General features: G+C 39.0%; 1 protein-coding gene across 1 annotated transcript in view; it reads right to left on the bottom strand.

Moving 5' to 3' along the window:
* LRP2 (LDL receptor related protein 2) overlaps window positions 1-13,309 on the bottom strand; it is a 197,001-nt gene that overhangs the window by 94,148 nt on the left and 89,544 nt on the right. Inside the window, exons 17-26 of the mRNA XM_027078206.1 lie at window positions 11,425-11,617; window positions 9,033-9,158; window positions 8,215-8,345; window positions 7,414-7,551; window positions 6,782-7,063; window positions 5,505-5,747; window positions 4,247-4,366; window positions 3,520-3,636; window positions 1,643-2,020; window positions 242-490 (exon numbers count right to left, since the gene is read on the bottom strand). Of these exons, the coding sequence (XP_026934007.1) occupies window positions 242-490; window positions 1,643-2,020; window positions 3,520-3,636; window positions 4,247-4,366; window positions 5,505-5,747; window positions 6,782-7,063; window positions 7,414-7,551; window positions 8,215-8,345; window positions 9,033-9,158; window positions 11,425-11,617 (1,977 nt within the window). The remainder of the gene's footprint in view (window positions 1-241; window positions 491-1,642; window positions 2,021-3,519; window positions 3,637-4,246; window positions 4,367-5,504; window positions 5,748-6,781; window positions 7,064-7,413; window positions 7,552-8,214; window positions 8,346-9,032; window positions 9,159-11,424; window positions 11,618-13,309) is intronic.

The following is a 13,309-nucleotide window of genomic DNA, read 5'->3' as shown; positions in this document are numbered from 1 at the left end:
CCCTCCCACCCTCCCTATCCCACCCCTCTAGGTGGTCACTATCTGGTCACTTTTAAAGCAGCCAAAGCAATACCCAACACATAGTACAAATACTTTCACGTAGTAGAAACTGAATTAATACTGGTTGGATTGAATTCATTAAGCATTATATAAAGATGGTGAAATTTGTTAAACGTGACATTTAATCTTAAGCTCTGGAGTGTGCTTGGTAAACTGGCTGGAGTTAGTTCACTTTCATTACCTGTAGCTTTGCAGGTCCTCTGGTCAGCGTCTAACCTGTATTCCGGATCACACCAGCACCGAAAAGAACCTCTCGTATTGTAACAGTGCTGGCTACAAAAGCCTGGAATACGACATTCATCTATGTCTTCACAGGTCTTAGAGTCATTGGCAAGCAGGTATCCCAATGGACACTGGCATTGAGCCCCATAGGGCCCTTGAATACACTGGTGAGTACAACCACCATTGGAATCTGAGCAGCTCTCCTGGTCTAGAATAAAGAAAAAGAATCACAGAGTGGAAAAGTCAGGAATCTTTGCTTCTTTGGTTCACTCAGTTGTATTATGTGTCATACAGTCTCAGGTCACCTTCAACACAATACCCAGGTAAGAGCTATGAGCAGAATCCACCTGGATGAGGTCCACAGGCTGTTCAGTGCTCCGATTTACCTGAGGATTTACCATCTTTCACGTCCACTGGACTTGGACCACTTTCTTCACTACAGCCTTCTATTATAACTCCATTTAGTGCAATGAGAGAAACTTGGGGAAATATGGTGGACATCAAGAAACACAACTATCATTGGTAAAGCATGCAAAGAGACCTAAATTACTTGCCATTTGCTTCCTGTCATTCTTCTACCTACACAGAAATGGAAGATAAGACTTTGACACTGAAGAGCAGAGCTGGAAGGTCTATAAAGGAGAAAGGCAATTGGAAGACTACAGGGCACAGGTGCACTGATATGCCATCATCCTTACTTTCAGGGCTAAAATGGCAACGCCTGAAGCACCCAAAGATAGTTCATCTACCTGAGGATGCAAATGCCCTCTATTTCCATGTGTACTCTTATTTATAAGAGTCATGATATGAAACATGCACTAGAAGGGGAAGTAAGTCAAAATGATTAGGACATTTTCAGCACAAACGCAATGCGTTTAAAATCATAAGAATCTAAAATACTTTGCAATCATACCTGGCTGGGTATCATCTGAGAGTGAGCATTGATTAAAGAAGAAATAAAGAAAGGACAGTAATTAGGATTACATGCCAATCACAGGATTTTAATCATAGCAAACACTAATCCCCAGACTTCATTTGTTTTGTGGCAAGTTCTGATTGAAATCAGAAAATATTAAAGTTAGAAAAACTTATGAGCGCATTACCAACAGAACCAAATTTAATTTGACGATCTAATGAAGCAAAAACACAGAACCAGGTGCAAAGGATTTAATGAGAAATATTATCCAGTGATGATTTATTTGAATTCCATGGTGGCTATCCGGATCTACACAGATCTAAATTCAGAGAGGAACTGAGATCCCTTCCTCAAAAGCTACATGGTGACTGTGACAATGATGATGTACAGCCGGCCACTGCTCAGGATGAATTTATGGCAGTAAACTGTGGTCAGGAAACTTACTGCAAAGTGGGGACTCATCTGTCCCACTGGGGCAGTCAGGGTTGCCATCACATACTGCACTCAGATTCACACAGATGCTATAACTGGGGCATTGCCATTGCCAACTGGGACACTGAAAGGCCTGCGTGGGGCAGTCCTTCTCATCGCTCATGTCCCTGCAGTCATTATCCCCATCACAGAGCCACTCTCTGTAGATGCAGTTTCCATTGTCACAGAGGAAATGAGATGAAGGGCAGGTCTTGGGGGCACAGCCATTGTGCTCATCAGATCCATGGAGGCAGTCTGGGTGGCCATCACACTCCCAGATCTTCGGAATGCAGATACCATCTGCTTGGCACTGAAATTCATCTTGGTGGCACATACCAGGAGGCCTGGTTGCTGAGAGAACGAAATGGGGAAAATGGGCTTGTGAAGGCAATCCATAATCCCTTTTATATAATTCCTAGATTCAGAGGAAATGATTTTGGATCAATGGTAGGTTTATAATAATGACTATGACAAATGTAATATTAAAATCTAAAATGACACGAGTCTTCTCTGACATTGTGGCACGTAGAGATCTTTATGCATCAGATTAGTGGATCTGACCACAAAGGATGTACAACTCTTGGATAGAAGATAAGTCCCTGGGTCAAAAGAAAATTCTATTTCCTGTGTTTCTAATTATGGATTAAATAATAAAGAATCACCAGAGCATTTAAATAGAGCTTAAATAGCTACGGTGAATTGGAATTCATGGGTTTAATGTCATATATTTGGATGTTATCATTTTCCCTCAAGTGAATTATATCAGATGAAACCAGCACACATTAAGTAAACAAAAGATGACTGTAAATCCTCAGTTCTTTGCAAACTTTCCACTATTCACCAAGCAATCCTTACAAGATAAGTAAGAATTGCTTGCCTATTTCACAGGAGTAAACCCAAACTCCCGCCTAGGAACTTTTTAAGGCAATAGCAAATCAGGGGCAATGGAACTTTAACCTCAGATCACCACAGAAGAATTCCACGTTTTCAATGTGAGACAGGAAATTCAGTGATTAAGAATTTCTGGGTGTTGTACACACCTATACAGTAAGCAAGCATTTAACTTTTCTTTTTGATCCATAGATTTAAACACTTCTTTTCTGATTAGGGAGGAGAATTGATAGAAACCTACTATTTGTGGTTCAAAATACCATTATTCAAACAAATGACCACCTCACCTCATTTAATATAAAACGTGGGGAATAACAAATCCTGTCGATTATAGGTCTACAGCTTGTGGAGATTATAGGCCCAACAGATTTATAGTCCGTGAAGTCCTCCTTGAATCCTCTGAAAAAATTTCTTTGCTCTGAACCTTCATAGAATTTTTATCTGTATCGTTTCTATAAGGCCCTTGTAACTATCTACCTTACTTTGTTTCTTACTTTCGATAATTTCTCTTACCAGACTCTCAGGACAAAGACCATATGTAACATGTTAGCAGATACTAAACAAGTGATTTGCTTGATTTCACCTCCCTATTGAGATTTAAAAGAAACCATTAAAATATCTTTATAAATAGTAAACCTCAAAAATTTGAAACCCACTAATTTGGTATGCCCTAGGAAAAATTAATAGTGAGAACAAAAATATCTGAGAAATATTTAACCTACTCAGGAGACAATCTGAAAGTGCCCATTTACAACCCCTCGATTCACAAATTATAAGTCGCTGTTTGGTAATGTCAAGTCGATTTTATTATATGTTCAATACTGTGTTCCTTTGACAATGCTTTGTAATTCAGGCTGCCTTCTCTCTAGTTTGTCTAAGAGAAAATCTGTGGTAATATCAATACTGGTAAACATGAAATGACCCCTTCACCTGAAACATGCTAGGTATATGGTACTTACGACAATCTGTCTCATCAGAGTGGTCATTGCAGTCAAAAACACCATCACAGCGATATGTGTTGCTAATACAATTACCATTACTGACACATTTGAATTGAGAAGCAGTGCAATTAATTACTGAAAATGAGAGAGAAAAGTATTAGAAATTAAGCCAAGGAGCAAACAACTAAACATTGAGATTTTTCTAAACATCATGAATAAAAATAAAGCATTATTTACAATAGCCAAGATATGTAAGCAACCTAAGTGCCCATCAACAGATGAATGGATAAAAAAGATGTGGCATATATATATAATGGAGTACTACTCAGTCATAAAAAAGAATGAAATTTTGCCACTTGCAACAACATAGATGGACATGGAGGGTATTATGCTTAATGAAATAAGTCAGAGAAAGACAAATACCGTATAATATCACTTACATGTGGAATCTAAAAAATAAAACAAATTAGTGAAAGTAACCAAAAAGAAACAGACTCACAGATATAGAGAACACACTAGTGGTTAACAATCGGCAGAAGGAAGGGGGCAGGGCAAGATAGGGATAAGCTACAGGAATATATTATACAACAAAGGAATATAGCCAATATTTTATAATTATAAATGGAGTTAACCTTTAAAATTGTGAATCAGTATGTTATCCACCTGAAACATATAATATTGTAAATCAACTAGACTTCAATGGATTGATTAATTAATTAATTTAAAAATAAAGCAATGTACTTACTACAAGCACTCTCATCAGACCCATCAGCACAGTCGTCGGTCCCATCACAGACAAAAGATAGGTCAATACATCGATGATTGGGGCAATGAAACTGACTAGGTGAGCATGTCTCTGTATGATCTAATGTCATCCAAAAACAAAACCAAGTTACAGTTTATTTCTTGTTCAGTGTGTACCAGAGCCAAACTGTAAAACGCTATGGAAATACGTAAGTTATCTCAGTTGTATGTGTGCTCAAAATTCCTTCAAGTCAGCCAGATTGCCAAAGTCAGCCCATCCAGAGCCCAGCTAGGACACTTTTTGGAAAGAGGAAGAAAAATATTACAGGGCAGAGTCAGAAACTGTGATCACACCTTGAAAAACAGACCACACTTAGAAAGTAAGCATCATGGCCTTGGACTGGCCTACACCTCCTGAATGCTATGAAGTCCAAGACTGCACCAAAGCTAAGCAATGGAGCCCAGCAAGGCAACATGGTCCGCATGACCACAATGCCCAGTAGCAACAGTGTAGAGACAGATCATGATAACTGGATTTAATCCAATATCTAAGCAGAACGATCCTCAAAACCAGGGTCCTAGCTGGCTGAAGAGACACAGCCTTAGAGTCAGATGCGCTGCCTCCCCCTACCCGAAACGTGAAGTCATAGTAAATATAGTCTCACAGAATGTGAAAGCTGGAGGGGATCTTAAAGCTCATCTAGTCCTGAGAAAAAGCGAATTGCCTAATCATGCAACCAAGACAGGAATTTAGTCCAGGGAACTTTGCTCCACCTTAAACTATGACTGCTGATATGAAAACAAACGACGACCTAGAGGAAATCAGAACTTGCAAGATGAAAAGCAGGTGGGTGAGATTAATGAAATTTAAATGTCCTGTGCCTCTTTATTCTGTTGCCTTTTTGCCTGTATAAATGAAAAGGAAAACCAATAGCCAAATGTCTGGATGTGTTTATATGATTTATAAAGAAAAATTGTTTTAAATAACTGAATAGTTAGTTGAGGGATTTTATTTTCCAGTTTCTATCTGGGTTTAGACATCAGAGACAGTCCTTGTTTTGCTTGCATAGGAAATATTTAGGAAGACTTCCCACGTCTTTGCTCCTATAGCCTATTAATACAGGGATTGACAGATGAAGAGAAGTAGCTAAGATACAAGGAAAATTATGTAAGCCTTCAAGGAAAGTGCACAAGGCCTACTGACTGTTCAAATCTATTCACTAGGCTGACCAACCAAGAGAAATCAGTTCAAAACTTACCGCATGACTTTTCATCAGATCCATCCCCGCAATCATTATCTGTGTCACAGACCCAGCTCTTTGGGATACACAAGCTATTATCACAGGTGAAGAAGTCTGCACGACAGGAAGTGGGTGCTCGGGTGGGGCAGTTCTGCTCATCACTGCCATCCACACAGTCATTTTGGTTGTCACAGCGCCAGTATGAAGGAATGCACTGTCCTCCGTGGCCACACGCAAACGCTGAAGGTGCACAGGAAGTATCTACAACAGAAACGAATTGGTCATAAAGACATCTGTTTTTACCGCCTTTTAAATGAGATCTTACCTTGTAAAGGCCCATTTCTTCTCCTTTTTCAATGGGAGCGTTATACAAAATGTGCAAGTTTATTCAGCAACTATCATATGCCAGGCACTTTTCTAAGTGTTTACATTTTTTTGTCTCTCTTAATCCTCACAAGAATACTGTCAGGTACATGTAATTATCTGCATTTTATAGATGAGGAAATTGAGGCTTTGAGAGCTTAGGAATCTGCCCAAGACCAAAACTCTAGTTGGTGTGACTCTAAGGCCCGTCCTTTACTTCTAAGCTATGCTTCCTCTGATCACATGGGTCATTGGAAATTGATAAAACATTCATGTAAAATCTACACTTTTAAAAACAAAAAGATATACACAAAATAAAACTTTAGAAATTTCAAAAATGTACAAATGAGCACTTTCATTTTTAAATGTCACTTTTCTTTCTATTAATGTTTCCTTGATAGAAATTTCTGAGATTTCAACTGTCCTCTATCTTTTTGTCTTCTGCAATAGCATTTATTATAAACTGGATTACCATCAAAAGAAGAATGTAAAGGTTAAAACCACCATTTCACCCATAATTCATTTTACACCAACAGGAGGAAAAAGGAATATTATAGCACATGAGATTTTCAAAAGCTATTATTGCAAGCACCTATTCTGTGATATTGTTCTCTCCAATACTAAAGATTAGATCCAGTTTGTTTTGTTGACTTTTTGAGGAGTATGCCAAGATGCAATGACTCTGCATTGATCCAAACAGCCAATGTCAGAAAGAAATTTTGTTGAAGATAGCCCAAATCAATGCTAGAAATCACCTGCAACATTATCTATGAATGATATTCATCGCCTAGCTTCCTAAAAGCCTTTGGAGTACATATTAACAATCCGAAAGGAATATTCTTTCCTATAGAGATAACCCAAGCCTTTTTTTTTAAGCCCCCTCTCTCTGTTCTATTCATCCTAGGAAGTATTGCTAGTGTATAGCTACTTACTAAATGTGCCACATTGAACCTCATCACTGTTATCATGACAGTCATCAATTCCATCACAGCGGTAGTGAATGGGCACACATCTGCCATTGTTACAGGGGAAGGAAAAGGCACCACACTGCTCCAACGGTGGCTCACGGGATGGGTCTTCCACGCATGTCAAACGATCGGAAGTCAGACTCATTCCATAGGGGCAACCACACACCCGCTGGAAATTTGGCACTGGGAAGCAGAAGTGGCTGCAGTCACCGTTCGGATTGGTGGGTCGGTTACAGGCGTTAGACCCTGAAAAAGCAACGCCCCTAGATAAGTGAGTCAAGCACATTTCCTTTAGGTTGATTGATCACAGGTTTGGTTGTCAGACCCAATATTAAAAACTCGATTCCTCTTGGAAATCAACGTGCCAAATAGCACATTCAATATAAATACAGGAAAGTGCTGAAACGTGTTTTTCTCAAACACAGGTTTAAAGTTAGCCGAGTCGAACAGAAATTCTAAATCTTACACTTTAAAACTATCTGAGTGACAGGAAGATAAAACTATCAGGAGTTATATTAAATAATAAGGTACTTAAAGAGAAAAGGAGCCACTATATTAAACACATCCCTATGAAAGAAGCTGGCAACATCACTCACCGGTCTGGATTCTGGTATCATATACCTTCACACGCATTACAACACCAACGCCACTTCGGAGGACCACCAGTTGTCCACCATCTGTTTTCCTGACTCGAACAATACCACGCAGTCTCCAGTCAGTAAAATACACGTAGTCTAAGAAGGAACACGGTGATTAGTATTCTCGCCACAGTTCACTTACAAATCACTTGGGAAAATGCAATATGTTTGTAATGCTTCTTCCAAATGTGGGAAGCTTCCTCCATAAATATCTGTAATATGTTTCTGTTATCATTTTCCATGACTTGTTCGTCTCTAGAAATGATTCTTTAGAAGCCCATATATATATTTTTTTTCTTAAATAAAACATTTATTTATTGACTTTTGAGCTTCTGAAGCTAAGGACCCCGTATAAAACAACAGAGTTGCAAGAATACTTCCTGATACAAATTTTTCCTGCACCAGTAGAGGTGAAAATTCTATGACTTGGAGAGAAAGGGAAGAGCTCTAGAGGAGTGTAATATAACCAGGGAATAAAAACAATAGGAGTTGATGGTATGGATCTCTGAGAGAGACCCTACCTCTTAGAAGCCTTTTTTTTAAATTTATTTATTTATTTATTTTCTCAAACAAAATTTCTCAAACAAAAAATAAAAGTTAAATAGTCAACTAACCAAATGTTTTATTTATACATAAAAGCACCATTTCAATTAAAAAAGTGACCAGCTTTTCTGGAATTGTGAGATTGCCAAATGAGGATGAGTTTTATACAACTTGTACAGTATAAATAAGACACACTTCTTTTGCTTCAAAACGTACCTTCAAAGACGGCAAGTCCAAACGGATGTGTTATCTGCTGTATACTGGCCAGGACTTTTCTATCTAACCCATCAAAGGTACTGTGCTCAATTTTATCAAAAAAGGCATCTACCCAGTACAATCGTGAAGAGCTAAAATAATAAAATACTTGGTTATTGGTTATCCAGAAACTAGCAAAGCACACTTTATACTAAGGGCATTCAAAAATAGCACGTTCAGTTGACACATTTATTAAGCAAAGTTTAATAGTTTCATGCTCTCCAGAAAGACAAAACAACTTTTATGAAGTGATTTCCAATTGTCTTAGAAAACTTGAAATGTTATTATCTTCAAGCTAGGAATTTTACTTTTCTCCTTATTAAATCCACAAGTTAGGAAAAATATTCGTAGTAACTGATGTTTAAAAGGTTAAACACGTTTCTTCCTTTTTTCTCTCCTATAAACTGCTTTTGCATTTGAGGTCTGCAAGCTTATCTACCCTGTTACCTTTTCCTATACTCCTTGACAGATTAATTTCTTAAAATTTAAATCTCATATTCCAAAAATCCTCCCACGGTGTATATAGGCAAATACACATTTGTTGACACAATTTCCTATCCTCAAGATGCCCCCTGTAAAAACTGCACATGACCTGTACTTCATCAAATCCCTGTTCTACTTCTAGTGGGGTTTAGGTCTTGCCCTATTCTGCTTCCTCTAGCAATTTCCTCAGAATATTCATTACTACATATGTTTTCATCCCAGCAGAAGCTGGCCAACTATGTATATGTCTTCCATAGTAAGTGGGAACTCAGCAATTTGGGATGATTCCTACTTACCTCCAATCAATGGCCAACCCGTTGGGCCACCCAAGAGTAGTGTTTACTATAGGCAAAAGGTTAGATCCATCACTCCATGCTCGCAGAATTTTAGCGGGACGGTACCAATCAGTGAAGAATATATACCTAGAAAAGGAGGTAATAAATCAAAGATGTTAACACTGGGACAAACTACATGACTTAGAGAGGTTTAGCACAAACATAGATTCTCCAGAGACTTGCTGCAAATTAATTTCATTTTCTGTATGCTATTGGGTTTATATAGAAAAATATATCGAAAATACAAGTGGTATTAAAATGGGCATCCAAAGCAGAGAACCACTGTGCTAGACTTCAGGACCTAAAACTATTGTCACCAAGTAGATTCTTTAAAAAGACACAGTTCAGGTTACATTTTAAATACTTCATGCTCTTGAAATAAACTATGAGCAAGAAAACAGATTTTAATCTCTCACTTTCTTTCTGGATTAAACATCCAGGATCCACTAGATCACTCTTTAGTCATCTTCCACAAGGAATTAAATTTGCAGGAAAGCATTTCATCCCTGATGAAAAATGCATCCAAATAAACGTGACTCTTAAATGATCTTACCCAAGAGGTCTTTTTTTAACCCGAGGAGTGGCAAAAAGATAAGTGTAGGGAAAAAATCTTTTCTCTTTCATATGAGCCTTAAAAACTAAAATTAGTCTTTCCAAAAGGTAACTTTCTGAAACGTGACTTCATATTGTTTTAAATTAAGGACAGGGACTTCCCTGGTGGCACAGTGGTTAAGAATCCGCCTGCCAATGCAGGGGACACGGGTTCGAGCCTTGGTCCGGGAAGATCCCACATGCCACGGAGGAACTAAGCCTGTGTGCCACAACTACTGAGTCTGTGCCACAACTACTGAGCCCGCATGGCACAACTACTGAAGCCCGCGTGCCTACAGCCCGTGATCTGCAACAAGACAAGCAACCGCAATGGGAAGCCCGTGCACTGCAACAAAGAGCAGCCCCCTCTTGCCACAACTAGAGAAAGCCCACGCGCAGCAACAAAGACCCAACACAGCCAAAAATAAAAATAAATACATTTATAAAAATAAATATATGAAGAATAAATATATGAAGGATACATCAGGAAAGGAATTTAACGCCTTTTCAAAACCCAACGCCAAAGATTTAGCTTAAGATAAATTCACTAGAAAATCAACTGTTTAACTGTCTATTGGGCAATAAAATTTCTTATCAATAACATCATCAGTTTTAAAATATGTTAGACACACAGGCTTTGCAGTCAGACAGGCCTGGAATTTGAATACTAACTATTGCTTAATAGCTGTGGGTCCTTGAGCAAGTTACTTTATCTCTCTGAGCCTCAGATTCTTTTTTTTATTTTATAAATTTATTTATTTATTTTTGGCTGTGTTGGGTCTTCGTTGCTGTGTGAGGGCTTTCTCCAGTTGCAGCAAGCGGGGGCCACTCTTCATCACGGTGCGCGGGCCTCTCACTGTCGCGGCCTCTCGTTGCAGAGCACGGCTCCAGACGCGCAGGCTCAGCAGTTGTGGCTCACGGGCCCAGTCTCTCCGCGGCATGTGGGATCCTCCCAGACCAGAGCTCGAACCCGTGTCCCCTGCATTAGCAGGCGGATTCTCAACCACTGCGCCACCAGGGAAGCCCATGCGCCACCAGGGAAGCCCCTCAGATTCTTTATCTCCAAAACAGGTCTTGTATATACCTCACTCACAAACCAGCTTTTGGATTAGATGAGATTATGTACTACGTAAAGTGTTTGCTATGTACCCTCAATCAGGCTTTAGTGAATTACCAGTCATCTTTTTTTTTTAACTACTCTATTGAAACACAACTGCCTATCTCAGACTTTATGTTAGCTATCAAGCATATTTAAATAAGAAAGGTAAGAACAAAAAGGCATGGCGTGAAATGCTCTGTCTCTTCTTGTCTGACTCCACCAATAATGCAATGGTTAAACATGAAACTTTGTCTGTGGTCTGAAAGACTTTTTATTCTGAAAACTACTGAATGATTAAGCAAGTTTTGGTAAGCTTTATATGAATACATTAAAGCAGGGAAAGAACTTGAGCCTTTCCTGATAATTCTGCTGCATATTCATTCCTTCTCCACAGAATCTGTGTCTCATTGTTTGGTCCTCCGCGACTGTGAAAAAAAAACCACACTCCAGTGAAGACTGAAAAGCCAAAGCTTAGGAGAAAGTTTTTGGAAGGAGATAAAGTGATCACTTCAGCATATGCTAAAAGGACACAATCTAAGGTGATTTCAATTTACATGGTTCAATCTTGTATTTACTGAATTTGCCAAATACCTATGGCATCACTTTGCAATGACTGTACAAGACATAAGTTTCAAGCTCTTAGGAAAACATGAACACACTTACCCAGCAATAGGATGAACTACGATTGATCGTGGGTTATTTAAATTCTGGACTATTGTGCGCCTCGATTTATCAGCTAGCCTTATGACACTGACACTCCTATAAGAAGCATCTGTCCAATAAAGATTCTTTGAAATCCAGTCAAAACTCAAACTTTCAACACTTGGCACTCTGTTAGCTGTGATAATTTCTCTTCCTGTAAATTAAAATATGGACGTGGTTTAAAGTAAGCATATTTTACATGACATACATTTTCCTACCACTGCATATTTAAACTTTGTGTGAGAACTAGAGAATATTTCAGTAATGTGGAATTCTTTAAAAAATAAAGCAACGGTAAAGCAACTGCAAAGCAACACATGAGATAAACCTAGAATCTATCCATCTCCAAAAGTTTGGATCTCAAAGAATAGATATGACTCTGATAAATAGAACCAGGAGAGGTATGGCCTGGATTTACCCCCTTGTTCAATCTTCCAGAAAAAATTTCTCAGTACAGAACATCTGAAGAAGAGATACCTGAGTTCACATACTCACAACCACCACCCACAGACAGCGCTGATAAGCTGACACCGCCAGGTACGACTGGGGGTATCTATGAGATATTCCCGCCCAACTTTCTCATCAACAGTCTTTCATAGCCACAGAGTTGCCAAGTTTGGAAAAGACCAGGAACCAGAAAGGAAATCAGAACTGGGTACAAGAAGAAAAAAGACCACTTTCTTCTTGTGAATTTTTTATGACTTTTCCCCTCCTTTTTCTTTTTTTACTAAAGAAAATGTGAATCACAGGAAACTCTGCTCAACCTAAATGTAACAACCTAAATGGGAAAATGTATAACTGAATCACTTTGCTGTACACCTGAAACTATCACAACAAAATATTCTTTAAAAAAAAAAAGTGAATCAGAGTAAACAATCACAGCTCTTTCCTTTGAAGGAAGAAAAACAATCCTGGTGCTTTTTCCATTCATTCATTCAGCAAATTGTAAAAAGAAAGTCCTCTGTGTGCTAGACACCATATTAGACATTGAAGAAACATGATATTGCTAATAGTATTAATCATAATAGCTTATACTGAGCACTTGCTATGAGCCTGGAACTGGCCCAAGTACTTTACATGAATTCATCCATCCTCACAACAGCTCAACAGTAGGAATTATTATTATCCCTATTTTGCACATGAGGAAACTGAGTCATAGAAAAGTGAAGCATTTTGAAAGAAATGTGGACGCTGTCTTCAAGGTATCTTCAAGGTAATGAAGTGGGAGAGGTGGGGGGAGGCAATTAGGCCAAGAGGGAAAACAACAGAAGAGTAACAGGTGCTGTGATGGAGGTATGCACAGGATGGTATGGAAACCGAGGCAAAGTGCAGGTGTGGAGAGGTTTCCCAAAGGAAGTGGTGAACGGGGGGCTGCAGGAAAGCAAAGACGTGGAAGTGGGAGGGAGAGAGACAGGATTCCACACGCTCCAAAGCATGGCTGGAGGTTAATAAGTTAATGGTAGAGGCTGAAAGAAAGGAAGAAGTTTGGGTGACCACCAGATTTGGTGGGCAGGGGGAGAGGTGGTGCCCTTCCCCTAAGGCAGGGGTCTGGAGAAGTGGAATAAAGGTAGACATTTAGACATATTGGTTTGGAGGTGGTTTGTGGGATATCCAGGTGAGACATCCAAAAGGCAGTTGGCTCTATGGGTCTAAACCCCAGAGAGAGAGTTTGGATGGAGATTTTCATCACCTCCTGTAAGAAGCCTTACCTGACCTTTCCCCTCATTCTCCAGGTGAGGAGGAAAAACATTCAGGAAATGGCCTATTATAAGTCTCCTCACACTGATTTATAACTACTACATAGATGGTAACGAAAGATACGGAAGGCGCAAAATTATGCAGAAGA

The sequence above is a fragment of the Aethalodelphis obliquidens genome, unplaced genomic scaffold (assembly GCF_003676395.1).
Source record: "Aethalodelphis obliquidens isolate GAN/ISIS:26980383/991018 unplaced genomic scaffold, ASM367639v1 scaffold2, whole genome shotgun sequence".
In the NCBI taxonomy this organism is placed as follows: domain Eukaryota; kingdom Metazoa; phylum Chordata; class Mammalia; order Artiodactyla; family Delphinidae; genus Aethalodelphis; species Aethalodelphis obliquidens.
The sequence above is the reverse complement of the archived record's forward strand: the minus strand, read 5'-3'. Positions and strand labels throughout refer to the sequence as shown.